This window comes from Chiroxiphia lanceolata, chromosome 6, assembly GCF_009829145.1.
Source record: "Chiroxiphia lanceolata isolate bChiLan1 chromosome 6, bChiLan1.pri, whole genome shotgun sequence".
Classification (NCBI taxonomy): Eukaryota; Metazoa; Chordata; class Aves; order Passeriformes; family Pipridae; genus Chiroxiphia; species Chiroxiphia lanceolata.
In genome coordinates this window covers 11,732,986-11,753,770 of record NC_045642.1, presented here as the reverse complement: position 1 = coordinate 11,753,770, position 20,785 = coordinate 11,732,986, and the positions used below count along the sequence as shown (strand labels likewise).

At 43.2% G+C, this 20,785-nt stretch overlaps 1 protein-coding gene across 1 annotated transcript in view; it reads right to left on the bottom strand.

The window, feature by feature from the left end:
• Positions 1-20,372, bottom strand: part of SCUBE2 (signal peptide, CUB domain and EGF like domain containing 2) — a 43,501-nt gene extending 23,129 nt beyond the window's left edge. Inside the window, exons 1-10 of the mRNA XM_032690343.1 lie at positions 20,075-20,372; positions 18,136-18,258; positions 17,568-17,693; positions 14,213-14,347; positions 8,335-8,460; positions 7,833-7,949; positions 6,887-6,976; positions 5,103-5,219; positions 3,981-4,103; positions 2,290-2,406 (exon numbers count right to left, since the gene is read on the bottom strand). Of these exons, the coding sequence (XP_032546234.1) occupies positions 2,290-2,406; positions 3,981-4,103; positions 5,103-5,219; positions 6,887-6,976; positions 7,833-7,949; positions 8,335-8,460; positions 14,213-14,347; positions 17,568-17,693; positions 18,136-18,258; positions 20,075-20,372 (1,372 nt within the window). The remainder of the gene's footprint in view (positions 1-2,289; positions 2,407-3,980; positions 4,104-5,102; positions 5,220-6,886; positions 6,977-7,832; positions 7,950-8,334; positions 8,461-14,212; positions 14,348-17,567; positions 17,694-18,135; positions 18,259-20,074) is intronic.
• Positions 20,373-20,785: the final 413 nt, after the last annotated feature.

The following is a 20,785-nucleotide window of genomic DNA, read 5'->3' as shown; positions in this document are numbered from 1 at the left end:
ATTCTGACTCCGCTAGGTAAATATGGACACAAAAACCACTTAGTAGAGCTTGAAAAAGACTTTAGGAATGCTATCTGGACACCCACCTTGAACTAGTTTGCCTTCCTGGAAATCCTTTGATAAATTTCAAAACAGACCAAATGTTGGTGGAAGGGAAATGTTAATTGTGTCCTCAAACCTCATAATTAAACAATATCCAGCCTCGGCAATACGATAGCAAATTAACTCCAGGAAAAGGAGGTCAAATCAAATATGAATTGTACCGTGTCTGCTTAATTATTATTTGTAATTTGTAATAAAGACAGACAACACAGACCAGATTCATACTCATTGATCCTCCAAAGTGCTCTGATAGATACAACTACTGTGGAATATGGTTTGACTCTGGGCAAACATTGTGTCACCATTGTCCCCTTTGGCCAATTATCCAATTTTAGGGCCTTGTCCCGCCCAATAAATGCCAATAGGAGGAGAAACCACTGGCAACACAACATACTGCCCTTGGTGCAAGCTTGCATGCTGATGCAGAATATACCATTCATTAGTGCTGTATCCCAGGGGTCAATACCAGGGCCAATACTATTTATCCTCTTGATTAAACCTGGATGATGGGACAAGAGTTCACCCTCAGTAAGTTCTCGGATGATACAAAACTAGGAGGAGTGGCTGATACACCAGATGGTTGTGCCACTATTCACAGGGACCTTGACTGGCTGGAAAATGGGTCAATAGGAATCTCATGAATTTCAACAATGGGAAATGCAAAGTTCTATGTCTTTGCTGCTCAGATCCACCCCAATGACTGCTTCACTTGTCTCCTGTAGCTCTATGGCAATTATACATAGACCTAGAAAGCTGTCATCAAGAAACCTGTCACAAGTCCCATAAAGTTTGTGCAACTGAGGGTACCTGCTTCTACATACAGTTTCCCAGTGGTAATAACAAGTTCTTGTCACTCCTCTCCCCAACCACTCGTTCCCCCTTACAGATATCCTGTAAGTAGCAATTTGTTAAAAACATTGTGAAACACATTACAAAACTGATCTGAATTCAAGGAAAAATATCCTAATTAACAGAACTTAGACAGCAGGGGTAGGAATGGGCAGCAAAGGAATAATGCAGAAAGAAGGGAACACCTTAAACTAGTATTGTTGCCTGAGATACTACAAAATCAGCCCAAATCTTTGGTTTTCATGGACCTTTTGTCAGGATGCTGCATGCAATGGCAACCTGTTATCTCCAGTATTTATTGACTTCTTCCACGGAGGTCAAAAGGTGTATCCCTACCAGCTTTGACTGCCAGTCACTGAAGGACTTACTACAGCATGAGGATTAACATCTTCTCCCCAGGCCAATTAGCAGTCAACAGCAAAATTACAGTTCCTTTGCCTCACTGGTGGCCAAAAGAAATTGAATTAATGCAGAAGAATTAATGAGAACTGACTTCTTTTTGCAAGTAGAGCACATGAACAGTGTTATTCCTTATCCAGTCAAGTTCCCCTGTTCATCAGGATACAACATAGCGATGTTGTAGCCCTGTAATCTCCTTTGTAAGGAGGCAAAGGAGAGTAGAGGCAGAGGGTAGAACAGAACAAGCATACAGAGATCTCTGAATTGTTCCAGTTGGTAAGGTCTTGTGGAGTCAGTAAAATCTTGCCAAGAGCTTATATAAACCAAATTTAATTCCATTTAGTGTCCCAGCTATTGTTAAGTAAAATCTGGAAATCTGTCACACAAATATTCACATTTGACATACGTCAAGGTTCTGTGAACATCTTTCTCTTTCCTTGGACTGTCTTCGTAGGAAAGACATAAAAGATTCAAGAGTATTAATCTTGGCCACTGTAAATCCGTGGCACTACATCAGCTAAATTCCAACCTACATCATGTGAGGATCTGACATATGCACAAAGGCAACTGCAGAACCATAATTTTGGAAGTCATTCAGACCTTCCTGCTCTTTAAGGCCTTTTCCACTGACTTTTCATTGAAGTCAATGACACTTCTGCATGTGAAAATTGTATCAAATTAGGGCTTTCATATCCAAATGCAAAACCTATCAGCTTGTCCTAATAGTAACATGATGAGAAGGTAAAATCATTTGAGCAAAGAAAGAAATAAGCAGGATTATTTTCTACTTTTCCTGTGTTGCCTTATCCTGGCAGAGAGTAAAATTTACTCCACGGGCCTCCCGCATACACCTCAGCTTTCGCCTTGCACAGACAATAACTAGACCCGTGGCAACAGCCCTCTATCAGCAGTGGCCTGTGGTGCCTTTCCATAACTCACCTCCACAATGTGTGAAGCCATAGAGAGCATATCCTTTGTTGCAAGTGCACTCAAAGGTGCCTGGGTGATTGATGCACGTGTGGTCGCACGTCCGCTCGAAGGAGCATTCATCAACGTCTGCAGGTTTTAAAGGGACGCATCAGTATCTTTCAGGCTGACAAGGCAGCCCTGATGAGCTAACGAAGTTGGACGCAGAGATGTGCAGATTTATGTAAACTAAGCAAATTCTTTGAAAGCAAATAATGTAACATAACGAAATGACAACTTCTGAAAGAGCACTTCAGCTTGCCAGACAAGCTTTTTCTTGGCAAACGCAGAAACTGCTGTTACATTTTTAAAATTATGTTTAAAACAAATTATTTCTCTTCTATGGGAGAAGAAAACTGCTGACAAAACTCTTATTTCATTTAGAAAAGTCTACACAGAAAAGAATTCTACAAAAGAAAGTATTGCCTTTGTTTTTTTCTCCCTAAATAAAAACGAAGGCCACAATTTTAACTCCATATGAACATACAGTGTCTGATTTAAGCCTGCTGAAAATCACCACGTTCTCCAAGAATGAACATTTATTACACCATCAAAAGAACCTAAAATGTCTGTGCTGATACATTATGCATGCCCCATGAAAATGCTGCAAGACACAAAAACTTTCACATCAACTTCACTGACACATTTCATCAATCTTGTTTCTTGAGCTTTGGCATGCTTCAAGGTATCACTTCTGAAAGAGTCTAGGAAAAGTTAGAGAAGTGACAGGGACAAAAGGGAGATGCAAGTCTTTAAAATACATTTATAAACAAATTACATCTAAAAAAACCCCACAAAACATCTTGAAAATATGATATTTATATAGTAAGTTGGCTCCATATAAATAGCTGTCCTTCTTTGTCTGATTTATAAAGGATAAGAATACATCAAAAATGCAGGTGAAAAGTACCTTCTAATAATCAGTTCAGCTTTCTGAAATTAATCATTAATGTCAGATAGTTGCCTAGGAAATGGTATAATTCACCATTTGGCTGATTGACATTATATTGTTTCATACTGTAGCTTTTCCACAAAACCAGAGCATTTTGATATTTAAATTTTTATGCATTTAAGCAGCTTAAACAGGATTGCTAACTCTATATGTACAAACCATTATACAGCAAAGCAAATATGCTGTGCAAGTCTCACAGGAGAAATCCATGTTATCTTCAAAATCAAATGCTCTATGATGTTTTAGAGAACAGTGTTCCCAGTCTGTCTCCAGGCCTATAATTTCATAGATCGTGTTATATCTTTTTCCTTTAATAATGAACTCATGGCAACGAAGTGTCCTATTAAGAAAAATTAATTTCACTGCAATGGTGAATCAGTCAGTAAGATGGACAGGGAGATATTGTCTAATTTTCCCTGTAAATTATTTTAAGATCATTAAGGCAGGGGGAAGTATTAACCTCACAAAAAGCTTTTTAATATGATGCTGTCTCTGTCACTTCCTGATAATAGCTCACTGTGCCATTAAACATATCTTCTACAATAGTATCAAGCCAACTGTACTAACTCAACAGCTGTTTCAGAAGAAAAAATATCCAACACTGAGGAATGGAAATTCTGGAGTCCATTATCACCTCATCATTGTAGTAGATGTCCAAGCCACACTGATTTGTCCTACTTTTGTTCTACTATTGTCTCTCCAGTGCACATACCTTGACAAGACTTCTCATCTGTTAATAATTTAAATCCTTTTCTGCAGCTGCAATCAAAACTGCCAACAGTGTTTTTACAGAAATGATCACAGCCTCCATTATTGGACTGGCATTCATCAATATCTGTAACAAAAAAAGCACTTCAACAAATAAACATAGTGCACTCAACATACTTCTACTGCCAGACCAAGAAAACAGTCTCATCCAGTTGGCTAGAGGAGCCCAGAAACAAAATCCAGTGAGAGTACCACAAAAGGATGATCAGGTCCAACTCTTAAGAAGGATCTGGCCCATTCAGTCCCAGGACAGTGTTATTTCTTCTCATTTAACATACTGCTGTCAGTTACATTTGGGTATATGTATTCATAAAAGACCATTTCCCTAAGTTCTGTTTGGAAGCACTTTGACTCCAACACTCTCTAAAAGGTTTTAGCATTTTAAACATTCTCTCCATTTCCTCTCTGTAAGCCCAGCAGAAATCTCAGGCAGATTCCTGAGCTACCCCATCCTTTTCATGCCAATATTAGAATGAGGCCTTTATCTAATATTAATTGACTCAGGCATGGGGATTTCATCATTTTTGCTTAGCAGAACAGTCTTAACATCTAATCACTGGAAAATGTAATCTAATATACTGTATATTCTAACAACTGTCCCTTTGCTCCTTGCCAGTACTCTCATTAGAGCCACCTGGACCAGCATATATTTATAAAACACATCCCTATTTGCACACTGATATTTACTTACAGACTGCTCTAATACCCATCTGACTGAGGGTAAAACAGGAGACTATTGCACTGTACACCTGTAAGCACCTACACGCCTACTTCTCCCAGCACTGACCTCTACTTCACCACAGGCCTTTATTACCTCTACCAAACCTCACCTGTGAAAAATGAGGCCATCTCGGCACGAGAGGTGGAAGTGGTGAGGGGGAGGGCAGAGCAGAAGAGATTCTCTGCACATGGTACACCTGATGCGATGGAAACCACACCTCCACCCCGGCTGCAGCCCTTTCTTTGGTCAGATAACACACACTGGCTTTCCTCTGCACCTTCATTTGGAGATAACCACCTTATAACAAGGTGTTGGTAGGCACATGTCTACACTCATAACACTCACCTTTACATGTCTTGCCATCAAACTGGAGCGTGAATCCCACAGGACAGCTGCAGTGAACTCCGGTCGACGTGTCCTTACACGTGCGATCGCAGCCGCCGTTATTCACTGCACACGTTTCTGGCCAACAAGATAAAGCTGAAGTTTGCTCAGGGATGTTATAATGGTAACAGGAAACATCATGAGACACGAGGCACAGTTCCAAGCACGCTGCTATTCAAACAGATTTAGTCTAGTGTACACGAGCAGCTACTAAATACATGTGTTGGCAAAACCCCTGCCTCAGCTATTTCGAGGTTTTTTGTGGAGGCTCTACAACCTAAGATACTGTCCTCCGGGTGTTCTTGTCCTTAAATACAAAACCCTGCTCCTTGATGGTGAATCTGTTACTGTCAGTCTGTCTCCTTATGCCCACACACAGTCCTGGCTGATCCTCTGACACTTCCCACCCACACTCACAATTGGTTACACTTGGCACTAGTAAACCAGTTTTCTTAAATCCCTCCCAACACACCTTCCCATCCTACCTGTGCCCCCAGTCATGCTGGATAACATCCACAATGGTAACCCATGTGCCTTTTTGCCATTTCAAACAAAGTTTGTTGGTCTAACTTCCCCCTATGCAAACTATGTCTAAATCTCACCAAACCTTTCTGGTGAACACCCTCAAAACATGGCTCTTCACATCAAGCTAAACAGAAATAACTCACTCTTTGGCATCCATCCTCTTGTAGTCAGTCTAACAGCTTATCACTGGCTGGGTAAATGCAATTTTATATAGCACATATTGATTGAGAGAGCTGCAAAGAAGAATTTTTATGTCTGCCTTTTGAAATTCTCTCTTTCTAGTTCTCTATCCTATTTTTTTGCAGCATCAAGCATATGCCACTCATTCTCAAGTTTTGAGAACTTTACTGGTTAATTCCCTTGCAGTTTCTCATCTCACATTCAGTATTGGGAGGCTGTGTCCAACCTCCAAGAGAAGACAGAGTGCATTTTCTTTTTTCTTCTTTCCACAGAAATGTCTTTTTTCGGAAAACAAGGATATTTATTTAGGTGTCGAAACACGGACTCAGGAGCTCAGGGCTAGCCCTACACTTTTGGTAGCTTTTTCTTAGCCTCTCAGCTGCAGTAAGTGCCAGTAAGCACAGCAAATCACCCTCACTGCATGAAGAAAGGGCTTTTGAGAGGTGGACATCCACTGACCCAGCTGCCCTGAGACCACAGTGATTGTTTCTTATGCCAATGCCTTTCCTGCACTGACAGACTCCTAGAGACTAGCATTCTGGGCCAGATGGGAACACCTCTAGGAATAATAAGATGGTCTTGCACCCTAACATGTCCTTCTAAATGCAATTCACCACTAGGCCCAATTCTCTTCCACACAGAAGTATACTTTCAGTTGAAGAGAAGCAGGTAAAACACTGCTTCCTCCACAATCAAGGCTAAAAAAAGGGCTAAAACTGTAGCACAGAAGGGATTGTACTGCATTCCCATGGTGAATTAGAACCATGCAACTATACACTGCAGCACACAGACACAGCCCAAGGGCAAGTTCTTGATACTTCCCCACTGACCATCACAAACAATGTATGTAGTTTTTAACACATTATGGAATAATATTATTTCCTTATTTCCTTAAGAGGGAGTAAAGCATCAAAGGCAGAAATCAGTCCAGAGCTGATGGTTACAATAAAAAAAAAACAAACCAAAACCAAACCCACACCAATTCTTTGATCCAAAAGGTTTCAACAAACAGTAGAATTAGTTTGGATCAGCACTTTTACCCATAAGCAACCGTCGCTTCACCCTCTTGTCCACATCAGCTGCTGCTGTGGTGTTCCCCTCTGAAATTTCCACAGCAGCCTCTTCCCTCTCTGTAAGGAACACAAAAAAAGCCAATGAGTAAAGGTACCCTGACCAGAAACCTCATCTGACTTTCAATATGTACACACATGGAAACTGCTACATCACACGCTGAATCATCAGAGACAGAACTGACTAGGCAGGAACAAATTATTTTTATAAAGAAAGTAGCAATGAAAATCATGAAGACTCTTCAGTCAAAACCATAAGAATACTTTGCTTCTGTGGCTGCCTTACAAGTCATATTTGCTTCAGTACTCTTAACAAAACAAAAGATGTGCCACAGATGTAGTAAACAGCAACAAGATGAAAGAACTAATTGAACTGTCATGAACTGTTCTCTTAAGAGCACACTGTCATCATCTATCATGAACAAATACAAGGACTAGCCAGTTATGTCTAAGCATTTGATTTCAATCAACGGACAACAAACTCTTCCAGAGACTGGAAGAGTTTATAAATCTTATGTACTTTCTTTACTGGATAACTGCTTTGCAAAAATTGTACATTAATTGATTTCAGAGTTCCGGTTTTAACAGATGCACTCCCTGGTTACACTCTGGCTCATGCTATACGAGAAACTGAACCTAAAATACTCTAGAGAGAAGAAAGCCTTCTTTGGTTAGTGGCAGGCCTTGTACTTCAGAGGGACCAGTGATAATTGCAGGCTGCAATAACATTAGGTAGCTACTTACATAGAGAAGAATAAGTTGCCTGGACCCAAAACTAGCAGGTTTCTTAATTTTGAATTCCTTGACATTTTCTAGCCATACTATTATGAGGAGCATTAATCATGAACACAGCAACCCCACACCACCTTAGAGTTGGTCATCAACATCAAACTACTTCCCTCCACCGTATACTGACCCAGGCAGGTTTTCCCATCCACATGCATGATGTACTTGGGGTGACATCCACAAATAGGCCCATTATCAGCATCATCACACGTATGTTGACAGCCCCCATTTCCATGATTACATGTTACTAGGAAGAAAATATATTTCACATCTCACAAGTACTTCCAGCATCTTTGAAAGACAGTGTGAAATTCTGTCACCATCTGACCATCCACACCTTCCTAACATGCCCCTTTCCCGAGGAACTCTGCCACACTGAAGCACCCTCTTGTGGAGCTGAACTTCCTGTCATTATGAATGATAGCACAATTCCCAAACTACAGATACCATAACAATTAATAGACTGGTGTGAGAGTGTCCACAAAAGGCATTGATTCTATCTTAATTCAAGTGCACACAACTTAGGTGCGTCATCCCACTTTAGCTATAACATACCAAATCCCACATCACTGCAAACAGAACACTATTTGTTCACTTTGGGAAACCACAAGCATATGCAGAATATTGCATACAAATGCAGCTCCTCTGATTCTTGGACAGTTCAAATCCTGGGCGGCATTCACAGGCAACTCCTCCTTTGGGCGTTTCTCTGCAGATGTGGGCACAGCCGTGATCTTTGTTCATGCAGCTCATGCCTTCTGCAAAACAGGACAAGTGCAAGAGCGTCAGCATCCTCAGCATCTCTGTGTGCAGGCAACAAAGTCAGTTCAACACACACACACAGACTACAGCCTGCTACTCCTGGGAAGACTCTACAGTGTCAGGACAAGAAGTTTCCGTTTACAGACAGGAAAGGCAAGAAGTCATCCTGCAAAGTCAATGGTCCCAAGGTTTCTCCTTCTGTGATCTTTTCTGTGCCCATGTTTTCACTGCAAGGTCAAAAAGCAACATCCCTAGATTTGTGCAGCCCCTGTATTCTCATCCAGTGCTCTCACTTTAGACGGGTGTTCATAAAACCTCCTCATTTCTTTTATAAAAGTTGCAAGGTGGCCGATATCTGGCAAGATCCAAGTCTAAAGTGAAGTTCTCATTTCTCTGCTTAAAAGAGCAGCCACCAGACAAAGGAATGTTTAGCCAACAGTAGCAAGAGTCATTCCAATTTCAATTACTGGCCTTCAAAGCAGATTCCCAAAGTCATAGCCTACCTCAGCAGTGACCAAGGAGTGACCAGGCAGACGTGCAGATTGTACATGTGCTGTACGTCAATTCTCTTTTTTGCTAACCATTTTGTTTCCTTTTTTTCTGATTTCAATAAATACCACTCAAAATAAACTCACTGAGGATTATCACAGTGTTCTGTATTTCTACATACCTTCCCAACTAGACAGAATTTAGTGCCAGTGCCTGCTTTAACCAAATGAAAAAGCAGTGTGACACTAGTGACTGTATTCCTTTTGCTGCACTTCCTAAAAACATCCTGTCATTTTTATCTCTGACAGTTACAAGCTGTTCGTGCACAGCACTGAACGACTGCCAGAGTGTCTTGTCTGGCCTTTGCAAAACGACACAGACAATTAAACAGGGAGAAATAGTTCCTAAAACTATTGTAAAAACTTCCTTCACCTTGCCCCATGGTTCAGTGAAATCAATGCCTTTACCTTTGGCAAGATGGTCACACAATTTGTGCACACAGAACATAAAACCATAGAGCAGCTGGCTGAGTTATCAAATAGGATTATTAGACCAAATTAAATAAAGAATTTTTCTTTCAACAGTATACCACAGGTTTTTGATGAAGTCCTCTATAGTGGTCCAAAACCAGGAGAGAAGACAACTGAATGCTCTCCTCAGATACACAGAAAACACACCTTTGCCATAAAATTCCTGCCTTGGCACATTTGGCTTTAATGAGACAAGTTACACCAAAATGCTCTTTCTCAGCGACAACATTTCATTTGAGAAGACTAAGTGGAACATACTTTGGCTGCAAGGGCTTATCCTACATCACCTCAGTGAACTTCTACTGAGTTGAGCAGATGCACAATGAGAGGCAGAACAAAAAGGGTGACCATACAGCTAAAATGGGATGGTGTGAACAATTCCACACCTTATATCTTTTTTAAACTTACACAGCCCTTTGTGCAGCCTTATTACTAAATGAAACAAACCCACTGCATTGTCAAGCAGAGGTCAGCTCGTCACTATTATTCCACTACACTTCAATTAGGTCCCTGCTCTTCGCTGCTATTCTTGCCATCTAAGCACCAGCTACAGTACCCTTTCTCTATTAGGACAGCTTTAAGCAACAAAAGAATGGACGTTGCAGAGCCCAGATTATTCTGCTCTACTGGCTTTTTGATTCCTTTCCCACAGTGAGGAGTCTCCAGAAGTCCAACAAGACAATGAGACTTCAAATCCTGCAGCGCATAGACACAGTCCAAGGAGCCCACATGAAAGCTGTCATCCATTATTGTGTCAGTCAAGGAACAGTCAACCTATGAGGCCACAAATTAGCCTCATTAACACCAGCGTTTTGGGGACAGTTCTGGCCTTAAGCATGTAATATGATTTGGTCTGTTAGCTCAGAGGCATTACAGAGCATTAAGAGAATTAGCAGCTTAGGTTCTGTTAACAAAGTTATTCTTTTGTCTCTATTGAGCTACCAAAAAGAAAACTGTTCAAGCAGGTACTTTGGTAAAGTTCACTGACATCAGACAAACTGTTTAAATGCTCCATTTGGGATTGCTCCGTTCTGAGTGAGCAGAATTCAATCAGGTCTCTACAGAAAGCTGAAACTGCACTTTCCAAACCAGGATGCATTTTAACAACAAAGTACCCATTTTGTGACAAGTTACTTGACCAAACCCACCAAAATGTAGCTGACCCAAAAGGTAGCGTTTCACAGAAGATACCTGCAGCCACACATTCTAGCATTTACTGTGAAGCTGCTGCTTGTTTCCAAAGGTGGTAGAAGACTTCTCTCAGCCTCATTTTATAAGGTTGTTTTAAAGAGATGTCTGTAAAGCCATAAATGCAGCAGGACTACAAACTCCTTCACAGACACAGAGTCTCCCAGGTCCCATTGTTCCCAAGCTGTTGCAATGGCAGACTGTGATCCAGAACCAAATTCCAAACAAATTTTGGTCAAATCCCACCACATGCTTCCCAGACACACAATTACTCTTGCACGAGACCCTGCCCAACTGACACACAAGTATCTTTGGATGGATGACTCTTGATTGCCACACTCAGCCAAGAGAGCCACATCCAGTGCCTGCCTGGCTGAGAAGATCCCAAGCCAAATGAGTCCTTTCTGAAGTTCTTTCTGGACTTTTTTGAAGTTACCTAGAAAAATATCTGAGGACTCTCGTCCCTGGCAAAATGCAGACAAGAAAAGCCAGCACAATATTTCCCTCTATCAGGTCACGCTACATTAATCTATTATACGTATGATCTGTGTTTAAACCTTTCTCTTTTTTTTGGCACAGAAGATGTGGGGACAACATTCCCAACCTGCTAAGAGCATTAAGGCTCCACTTAGGGCACACTCAGACAGGCACTCAACAGGACAGTGGGAGAGGACTCATCTGTACAAAGAGTTACCAGAGATTCTCAGAGGCACCCTCTAAAAGGCAAACATTGAGGACCATTGGCACAGCCAGCAGAACAGGACATCCCAGGAATGCTTAACTCTTTTCTCATGCTTTCTACACCCTTTTGTTAAGGCAACTTTTCCCAAAAAACTTTCCAGTTATCACTGTTCTCCACAGTCAGAAGGACTCCAAGAGCAGCAGCTGAGACAGTGCCCTGCGTACAAGCTTTCAGTCCACATAGGGATTTCAAACGTGGCTTTCATCTTGCAGATCCCGTTCACTCCCATTGATTCAGCCCAACAAGCAGATAGCTATGCCTGTGAAATACCACAAGGGAGAGCAGCAAGATTTGCCATCCACTGCAATAGCAACCACAACATGTACTACGTATATTACTCCTGTTGTCTTTCAAATTTTTGTGTTCTCTAATATGGTGCAAGTTAAACACAGAAATAAGACACATATGCATGGCTGTCCTGTCAGATACTTTAATAGCCTCCCAAGGCTGAGAAATTCATTCTCCCATGTGTGGATGAAGAAGAGCTCATTCAGAGCAGACAGCCAAGGAAAAAAAAAAAAAAGGATTGTGCACGACTTCCCAGGACACTTTCAGTTCCTGTGATTTAAGCAGGGGCTAGGCAGAACCACCAAGAGTACCCCTGTGCTTCAGACCAACACAGTCACAACAGAAGAAAAAAATCAACTTTAATTATGAAACTCTCCTCTAATAGCTACCTGATTTTGAGTCCCATGTCACAGTAGGAGACAAGTCACCCAGAGGAGAGTTACAGATAGACTTTGAAGGGCAGATGACTTTCAGGCTCCCCTGTTAAACTGCTCCTCAGAAGGAATACAAGAGCCTCAAGCCTCTCTCTTTTTCCTATTTTAACTTTCCAGTTCAGTCTTTTCCTATGTATGTAATGGCCAGTATTGCAGAACACAAGGAACATCTCTCAGGCATTAATGTATGAACAGTCTTAATTGGGCTGGAAGACAGGGAAGGAAATATTCCTCTATATTACAGATAAGAAGCAAAACTGAATAGATGGTCCAGGCAGCAGATGCCAAAGGTTGCTTTGATCAATGCTGTGAGGTCTCAAGAGAGAACTAATAAAGTACATACACTGAACGATGCATGCACAAGGCAAAGAACAGAAGTTCTAGCAATGAGCAGAAAAGCAGAGAAGAAAGTGAGGGGGAAAATAAAGCAGGGAGATTGGGCTTACAACAGGCCTGCCCACCCGAGGGAAAAAAAAAGGTGTTTTTTTTTTTAAAAGTGGGGAATCCCACAGAGTGCTTTACAGTAATGGAGGAGTGGCAGGAGGGAAGCAGTCACAGCATGATAACCTGAAAAAAATTGCTTTTAAAGAAAGCAAAACAAGCAAGAAAAAGAAAAAAAAGCATTTAATGCAAAAACTGTGCTTTTCTTCCTTAAGACTGGTTTTTACAAAAATATATTTTATTTAATAGCTTTTAGGAAAAAAAAAAAAAAAGATTTTTTTTCCCCCTCTTCATTTTTCTTCTCAAAGAAAAATCTCCAAATTTAGTGGTAATTTGGTACTATGCAAAAAGAAAAAAAGCCTTTTTTGCAAAAAAAAGGCAAGAGACATTAATTGCCTCTTCAAAAACAAGACAGCAGAGGTTGAATTCCATAGGTACAATTTAGGGAACAAATGACAGGGAATGTTGCTGTTGTTAGCTCAGGAAAGCAGAAGGTACTCAAGTAGCAGCAAGTATGAATAAAGAGTTGGAAGTTTTTCCTCCCTTGGCATCAGACAAGACAAGGAGATCAAGCAACCAATTTTCATCATCCGTGCATGCACACAAACCCACGTTACTGCTGGCAAGACAACATGAAGGGAAATGCCTTGTCCCATCATTGCAGCCTTCCTGCTTGTCCCCACTCCTGGCTCAGCCCCTGCAGTGGCAAGCTGGGCAATAGCCTGAGGAATCATCACATCTCACCCGATCCCCTTGAGACCAAGACCAGCACCAGAGAAGCTGAGAACACAAATTCTTAAGTCAGACAAAGGATCAAGTCACTCTGTCAGATGACAGCCACCTCAGAACACTCATCTGTGGATGGCCATAGATGCCTATAAATGCTGATCTCTTCACTATGGGGATTTTTAAAGTGAGATTTGTTTATTCATGCTTCGATTCCTCTTACAGTCATGCCAGCGATAAGGCATAGATTAAAGAAAGCTTTGCAGCTTTAAATACTTCTTACTGAGATTTTTACCATGGACAACTCCCTGATCTGAGTAACCACTTTAAAGTATTCCCAGAGGGCATCCAAAATAATTTTGTTCAATCTGATGCCTGATTAGATATCCAAGACTCTCTGATCCCTCAAAGGTCGATTCATAAAGGTTTCACTCAAAACAAAGAACATGATTTGAATACCTTTGGGGCTGACAAACTATAAATCTCTTAGCTGAAACCTAAACACTGCACAGGGAATCTAAAAGGTACCTGAAGGTAATGCAGGTACTGTCCTGTAACTAAAGTCAATGAAAATGGTTGGAACTTGATGTCCTTCCATTTGTTGTCATTCCTTGGATCAGGACACAGCTTAGCTGCACAACAGAGCATCAAGTACACCGGGAGTAGAGCAGTGCAGCCTTTAAAAAGCACAACACTGCAGACATACAGGTGGGATCAAAGGGGTAGAAGGGATGTAGAGCCTTCAAAGCCACTTAGAAGATTCTGACACACTGTTCCTTTTAAGAGCAGTGAGGACTTCAAGACACTTCACAGCTTTGAAAACCTCAACCTACAAATACTTTTGAAGAGATTTTGCAGTCAGCTTCTGTCAGAAACTGCTGCCTGGTGCCCGGAGGGCAGCAGCCGGTACCTTCCGAGCGGTGGATGCAGGTATGCTGGTTGTCACTCAGGAAGAACCCTTCCTTACAGCGGCACTCGTAGCTCCCCACAGTGTTGACACAAACGTGCTGGCAGCCACCGTTGTTGAACATGCACTCGTCTGTGTCTGAAAGAGAGAGGAAAAGAGAGGGATCAGCTTTGTGCTGACACCAATACACTCAGTGTGCACACAGACAGACATCGACTCCACATGTAGCCACCCAGGCAGCTGAGACACCCCAGGCTATCCTGTTGTTGTTGTGCTGTCATCCTTGGGAAAGTACATTTTTGCTGCTGCTCTTCCCCTGTTTGGAGTTTGCCCAAGCGGTCACAGGGCTCCCAAGAAATGCTGGTCAACTAATCAGGGTTGCTGGTTGAGCTGAGGCAGAGTAGCCTCAGTGGAGCCAGAAACAGGGCTCCCCACCACCCACAGAAACATTCCCTGCCCCTCAGTGCAGCTGGGTGGCACCACCACCCCGCAGCCTCACACAGTTTCATCTAGGTTGAGCAACCATACATGGATCTGTCTTGCTCAATGGGATGTAACTTTGGCTCCAAACCCTTCTAAGCTATAAAAGGTGTTTTACCAGAAAGCCCCTGTTCTGAAGCAAAAGTAGAACAAGAAAAATACAAATCTCAAAATAAATGTAGCTCAAAACTTATCCCCTGCTCCTTACTTTCACCCTAGCTAGAACTCACACACCACATCTGTTCATCAGAACATCATAAGCTCGGTTTGATTTATCATCCTCCTCCCTCAAGCCTAGGTCATCATCACTTATCATCAAGGCTGCTGTTATGTTGCCTCACTGCAGTCAAGGACAAGAGCAGAAGTTCTGGAAACAGTTTTAAAGTTGATTTTGCAATATTCAGAGTTTCAACAACACCAAAGAACACAGAAGGGCTTTGCTTGCAAGAGAACCAAAGAGTAGAAAAACTTCAGCTAAGCCTGAACAACAGGATGCTCATCCCAATCTCCAATTCTTTGCAATTTTACCCCTTAATAAGCACAGGGGTTTTTTAACCACTATCAGCAACTGATTTTCCTACCCTAATTTTCAGAGATGCCAATTTTAACAGGAAGTAAAAATGCTCAGTCCCTTAAAAACAGTACAAAACATCGCTGAGGCAAAGCACTGGTCTCATTTGCAAATTCATACGAAACATCATGTTAGCTCCCTGTTCTGTTCATTGTTCCTGGCTCACAGTACAATGTTTTTAATTTAACATTGTAGCATTTCTGGTAGAAAACAGCTGTCTTTTAAAAAAGGAGAAAGAGAGGCTTTTAGTAAGAAGCATAATATAGTATTACAACAGATTTAATGTCTACTGAAGGCAGTGAGTAAGCCAATTGGATGCAAAAGAATGTGACCTGCTGTAGAAATAGAGCGGCTGACATATCTCCATCACAAAGAAGTTGAGTATTTTAGAGTTCTACAGTGATGTGAATGTGCAAACAATCGTGAATAAACAGCCACCATGAGTCTTTAGTGCTACAGATTTGAACTCCAGCAGATGTTTCTGTCTTACAGACCTTGGATAGCTTTCAAAAAAATCATCTCTTTCCAACAAGTAATTGTCTATTTGGCTTAAACCCAGGCACACAGCAGAGATCTTCAAAAATACGGGTGAGAGGAGGGCAACCCTGGCGTGAACAAAGTAAATAAGCAGATTAAGAGAAGATGTGATCCAATTTGCTGCATGCCAAAATATTTATTTAACATTTACATCACATCTCAAAATTGGTGTGTCAGTGGTAAAAACTTCGTTGTATGTCAGTGACATTTTATTTTATTTTAGAAGTCTGCCATGCAACCCTGAGCAGCTTCCCAGTAACTTAGCAGGTGGTAAATTTTGTTCTAAGTTATGTCTAGGTCTCACTGATCACAAGCAAGTCAGCTGAAGTATGCTCTAGAGGGGCTGCTGGGTACAAAATATGCATATACCTTTTTGAGGCATTGTAAGAGACAATGTGTTCATTCACAACCAGCTCTTCATGGTAACCTCAACTGAACTCCACTGTGGGTTTACACAAATGCAAAAATAAGATGGACTTCCTAGTATTTCAAATTATCAGCAGATATTTTGTTTCCCTCTCTACTTAATTTATTTAAATATTTGGAATCCAGTGACTTCATCCTCTCCTCTGCCTACACTGGAACAAGGTTAATCTGCAGGCAAGTAACAGGTTCCCAGAAGGTAAAACCCAACACAATCCCACAGAATACTCCAGAGCTTTTATGATTTGTCCCAGCAAAAAAATACAGCCTAGGGATGGTTTCATCCCCCATCTGATATGCCATACATTAATGGGAAATACCCCAGTCAAGCTAACTACCTATTATAATCATGCTGTGAGAGCAAGTTTTCCCTCTGACTGACGTGGGCATGGAAGCATGTCCAGGCACATCCATATTGAGTGTAGCAGTAGGGGAAAACTGAGCCACCTCTGAAAAAGCAAATGGGACAGATAGCACAGGGAGGAGCCACACAGGGTACCCAGCCTGGGTCCTGGAAGCAGGGCAGCTTCATCAACATGAGGCTCTGTCTCAGGGAAGTAACACCAGCAGCACACCCCACTGCCAACAGGCTGACAGCTCGTACCTTTCTGTACTTCCTGTACACTGCTGCACCCCTGTGCTGGAAAATACTATCACAGCAAAGCCACAAGGTCTCCTTACCCATTTTTAAAGCTTTTCACCTGCTGGCACACAAAAAAAGAAACTATGGAGGTCTTAAGTAAAGAAAAGAAAAAGATGGTCGGACAGAGCGTCTTCATGCAGGGTCAAGGGAGTGTTGCCAGGATTGAAAACACTTCCAGAGTTGTGTACTTTGCTTCACACTAACCACCGAGGGAAACTCCAAGCATTTGGCTTAGTCCCTCTGTACTTCCATGGCCTCCATCATCTACAGCTACTGCCCACTCCAAATCATCCTTTGCTTCCGGGAAGTACTCAGACAGAGTAAGAGTGAGAAGCCCCCACATTACAGATATATGAGAGAAGATTTCTAAGCCTGGAAATACAATTAACAACTGATCCTGAACCAACTTTGGAACTGAGAGGATAATGATAGCACATGTTCTTTCATATAAACTCATTTACCATAATAACAGATGACACTTCATAGACTTAAACCCAATGCACTCAACAGAAATATAGCATAATTATCCTCATTTATACAGGGGGAAAGAGCCACACTGAGATGGTACATCAGTACCTGGAAATCCTTTGTCCCATATGCAACATTCTCTAGCTGAGCTGATCCAGCCCAGCAGGTAGCCATGGATGCAGCTAAAGGGTTATGTCAGCATCATCACTCACACTGTTCGTGAGTATGCTTCTTACCCAGGCAGTTGTGGCCATCATGAGCCAACATAAAGCCATCGTAGCAAGTACAGCGGTAATTTCCTGGAATGTTGAAACACTCGTGGACACAGCCTCCATTGAAGTCGTTATCACATTCATCAATGTCTAAGGAATAAAGCAAAAGTCAGTGTGATGGATGTTTGCTTGAGCGTTATAGACAGGGATGCGACTGCGTAAATGTGAGCAGCAACTGCTGTCCAAAATCATCATTGTCTTGCAAATAGACTACATTTAACACACTACTGGTTGTATGTTTCTAAAGACTGACAATATGCCCTGAGATTCCTTTGCAGTTTTACCTTACAGTTTTTAAGGCTGCTGGTTAAACAACAAACTAATTATCAGGCCAAGTGATATGACTAGGTGAAAATCCATGCCAACTGCCTGCCTATGATTTTGTAAACAAGCAGTAAATCAGGTGAAGAAACAATGACTATTTTGATTTAAAGTCATCCCCCATATTCTAAAACGTTATTTTTAACGGCTCTGTCTTTTTAGAAATACTCTATGCTGACACAGGCAGAGCAGAGTGCTCCAATCACTTTACCTTCACATTTCTTCCCTTCACCAGTGTAACCCACTTTGCACATGCACTTGTACAGCTTCGGGGTGTTTTGACAAATAGCATCTGGGTGGCAATCGTCAAGCCCCAGGGCACACTCATCCACATCTGTGAAAAGACAGCAGATTCAGAAAGGGAGTCAGCAGGAGGAGAACAGGGCATGTCTCCTGCATACATCCCCGATGAGATGACAAGGCTGAGCACCTCTTTGTGGTGTGCATGTGCATGTTGTGTGTATTTGTGAGTCAGGATAGAAACATGCAGAGACCATATCTGCACTTAAATATAGATAATGTTCTACCTGCATACAGATGTATTTGTGTGCAATTCAGATAAGCTCTTGTTAAGCTCTCGTACCCATTTGTAAATGGATCCAAAACAATCTACTATGGCAGATGCTCCATGAAACTCAGCTGACAGTTTTACAGATATTCATCAGAGATTGTTCATCTTTCTGATTAACAAAAGACAGTTATTGAAAAAATTCTTGATCACATCCATGCATCATCACCTGCAGGAAGCCAAATGGTTTTTAAACTAACAAGTGGAGTTGATAGAAATGTACTTTCAAAGTCACCACCAACATGTTAAAGGACTGACTTACCATTAAAGAGATGTATAATTCAAAAATAACTTTTTTAAATACAAGAATAGTATCTGGTGAGCAGCACTGCCAAACAACCTGGCCAGTCATCACAAAGCACAGCATACTGAAGCAAAATATCCAGGTGGAAACTTCAGAGCACAGGAAATGAAGAGAAAGGGAAACACCAACAGGAAGAAGCCCTGGAGATGAAGAAGTGTAGACAGAAGAAGAGGAAGAAAAGTTACAGGCAGCAGAAGACATCAGCAGAAGTTTTTCATACACCAGAAGAGAACTGAAACACAAACAGGAAGATTTTTCTTCCTAAAAGGGAGAATTGTTGAAGCAACACCTCACGCAGGTATAAAAATTGACTCCTAAAACAAGGAGTAGTGCATGAGTATCAGCAGAAGGTGACTACTTCAATAGTCAGCCACTTTTTATAGTGGGGATCACTTTCTAAAGGGGAATTTCAGCCAGCACTTTTCCCATTTACAATTATAGCATTCATCCTGCCTTTTTTTTTCTTTCCCCAGTCACAGAATATGCCTGTAGGTACTGCAGCAGCTGCCAAGAGCAGAAAGTGCTCACTCAGTTTTAACTCCTAATGGGGTTTGGCAGTGGGAAACAAGGCAAAGAGCCAGTGCTAGAGCAGCAGCGCTTTTCTGGCTCTCAGGTGCACCAGGCTACAGTAGCAGTGATGGGGTCCCCAGATACTGCCACCAGAAAGCAAGAAGAAGGTGGAAAACAGTGGAAAACAGCTGGGAAGAGAAGCAGAATCCACCTCCTCTCAAATCAAGCCATTAAAAAAACATGGGAGGTGGTGAATTGAGGGAACAAGTCATGCAAGGAGGGGTGCAGGAGTGGCTGAGGAGCCTTCAGCTAGTGGGACTCAGGTAGGTGGAGCACAAGGAAAGGATGGGCAAGGAAGGACAGAGAGCGGGCAGGAAGGAGCATCAGGCGCAAGCACTGGCTGAGTATCCCCGACACGGACAGTTGTCCCCTTCCCAGCCCGAGCCAGCGGGACACACCTGCCCTGGCAAGAGGGGTCCCAGAAAACACGCAGCAAGGAGGGGGCTTCCCTAAAAGACATTACACAGAGACATGAACTATATCTCGTGCCAGCGGCGAGACAGCCGCTCTGCCGTCTTATTTCCACATTAACCCGCTGTGATCTGCAGCGTGCGGGAAAGAACCGCAATAAGAAGCCCCGGCACTAATGCACGCAGAGGCATAGAAAGGAAAAATCCGTAGGCAGAGGGAGCGAGATTTCCCTTTGCAGTGGCAGTGTCCAGAGACCCTGGAGGAGTGAGACTGTGAGCAAACATCGCAGCCCTCAACTTGGCAGGAGGTGGCGGAGGCTGCGGGAGAATCGCTGGGCTCGTTCCTCGGGGACCGAAGGCGGCTTCACCCGCGGCACACGCAGTTTACACCCCGCTCCCTCGGCCAAGGTACCCTGTCCCGGGACTCGTCCCGATGCCGAGGGAGAGGGAAAAGCCGGGAAAGCGGCATCGGCACCGCGCGCCCTGCGAGCAGCGACCCCCCCCGCTCCGGGCACGGTCCCGCCTCGGGAACGGCCGCCGCTCCCCTTCCCTTCGCCACCGGCCTCCCCCTGCCCCGGGCAGCGCGACCAGACCATGAGGGGAGAGCGCCGGGAGCCCGCGGGGGGACCCGCTGAAAGGGGATGAGGCGAGCGGGCAGGGTCTGGGGGCACTCACCGGGCAGGGGCTGGGGGCACTCACCGGGCAGGGGCTGGGGGCACTCACCGGGCAGCGGCTGGGGGCACTCACCGGGCAGCGGCTGGGGGCACTCACCGGGCAGCGGCTGGGGGCACTCACCGGGCAGGGGCGGAGGGCACTCACCGGGCAGGGGCGGAGGGCACTCACCGGGCAGGGGCGGAGGGCACTCACCGGGCAGGGGCGGAGGGCACTCACCGGGCAGGGGCGGAGGGCACTCACCGGGTAAGGGCTGCGGACATCTACCGGGCAGGGAGCACTCACTGGGCAGGGGCTGGGGAGCACTCACCGGGTCAGGGCAGGGGACATTTACCGG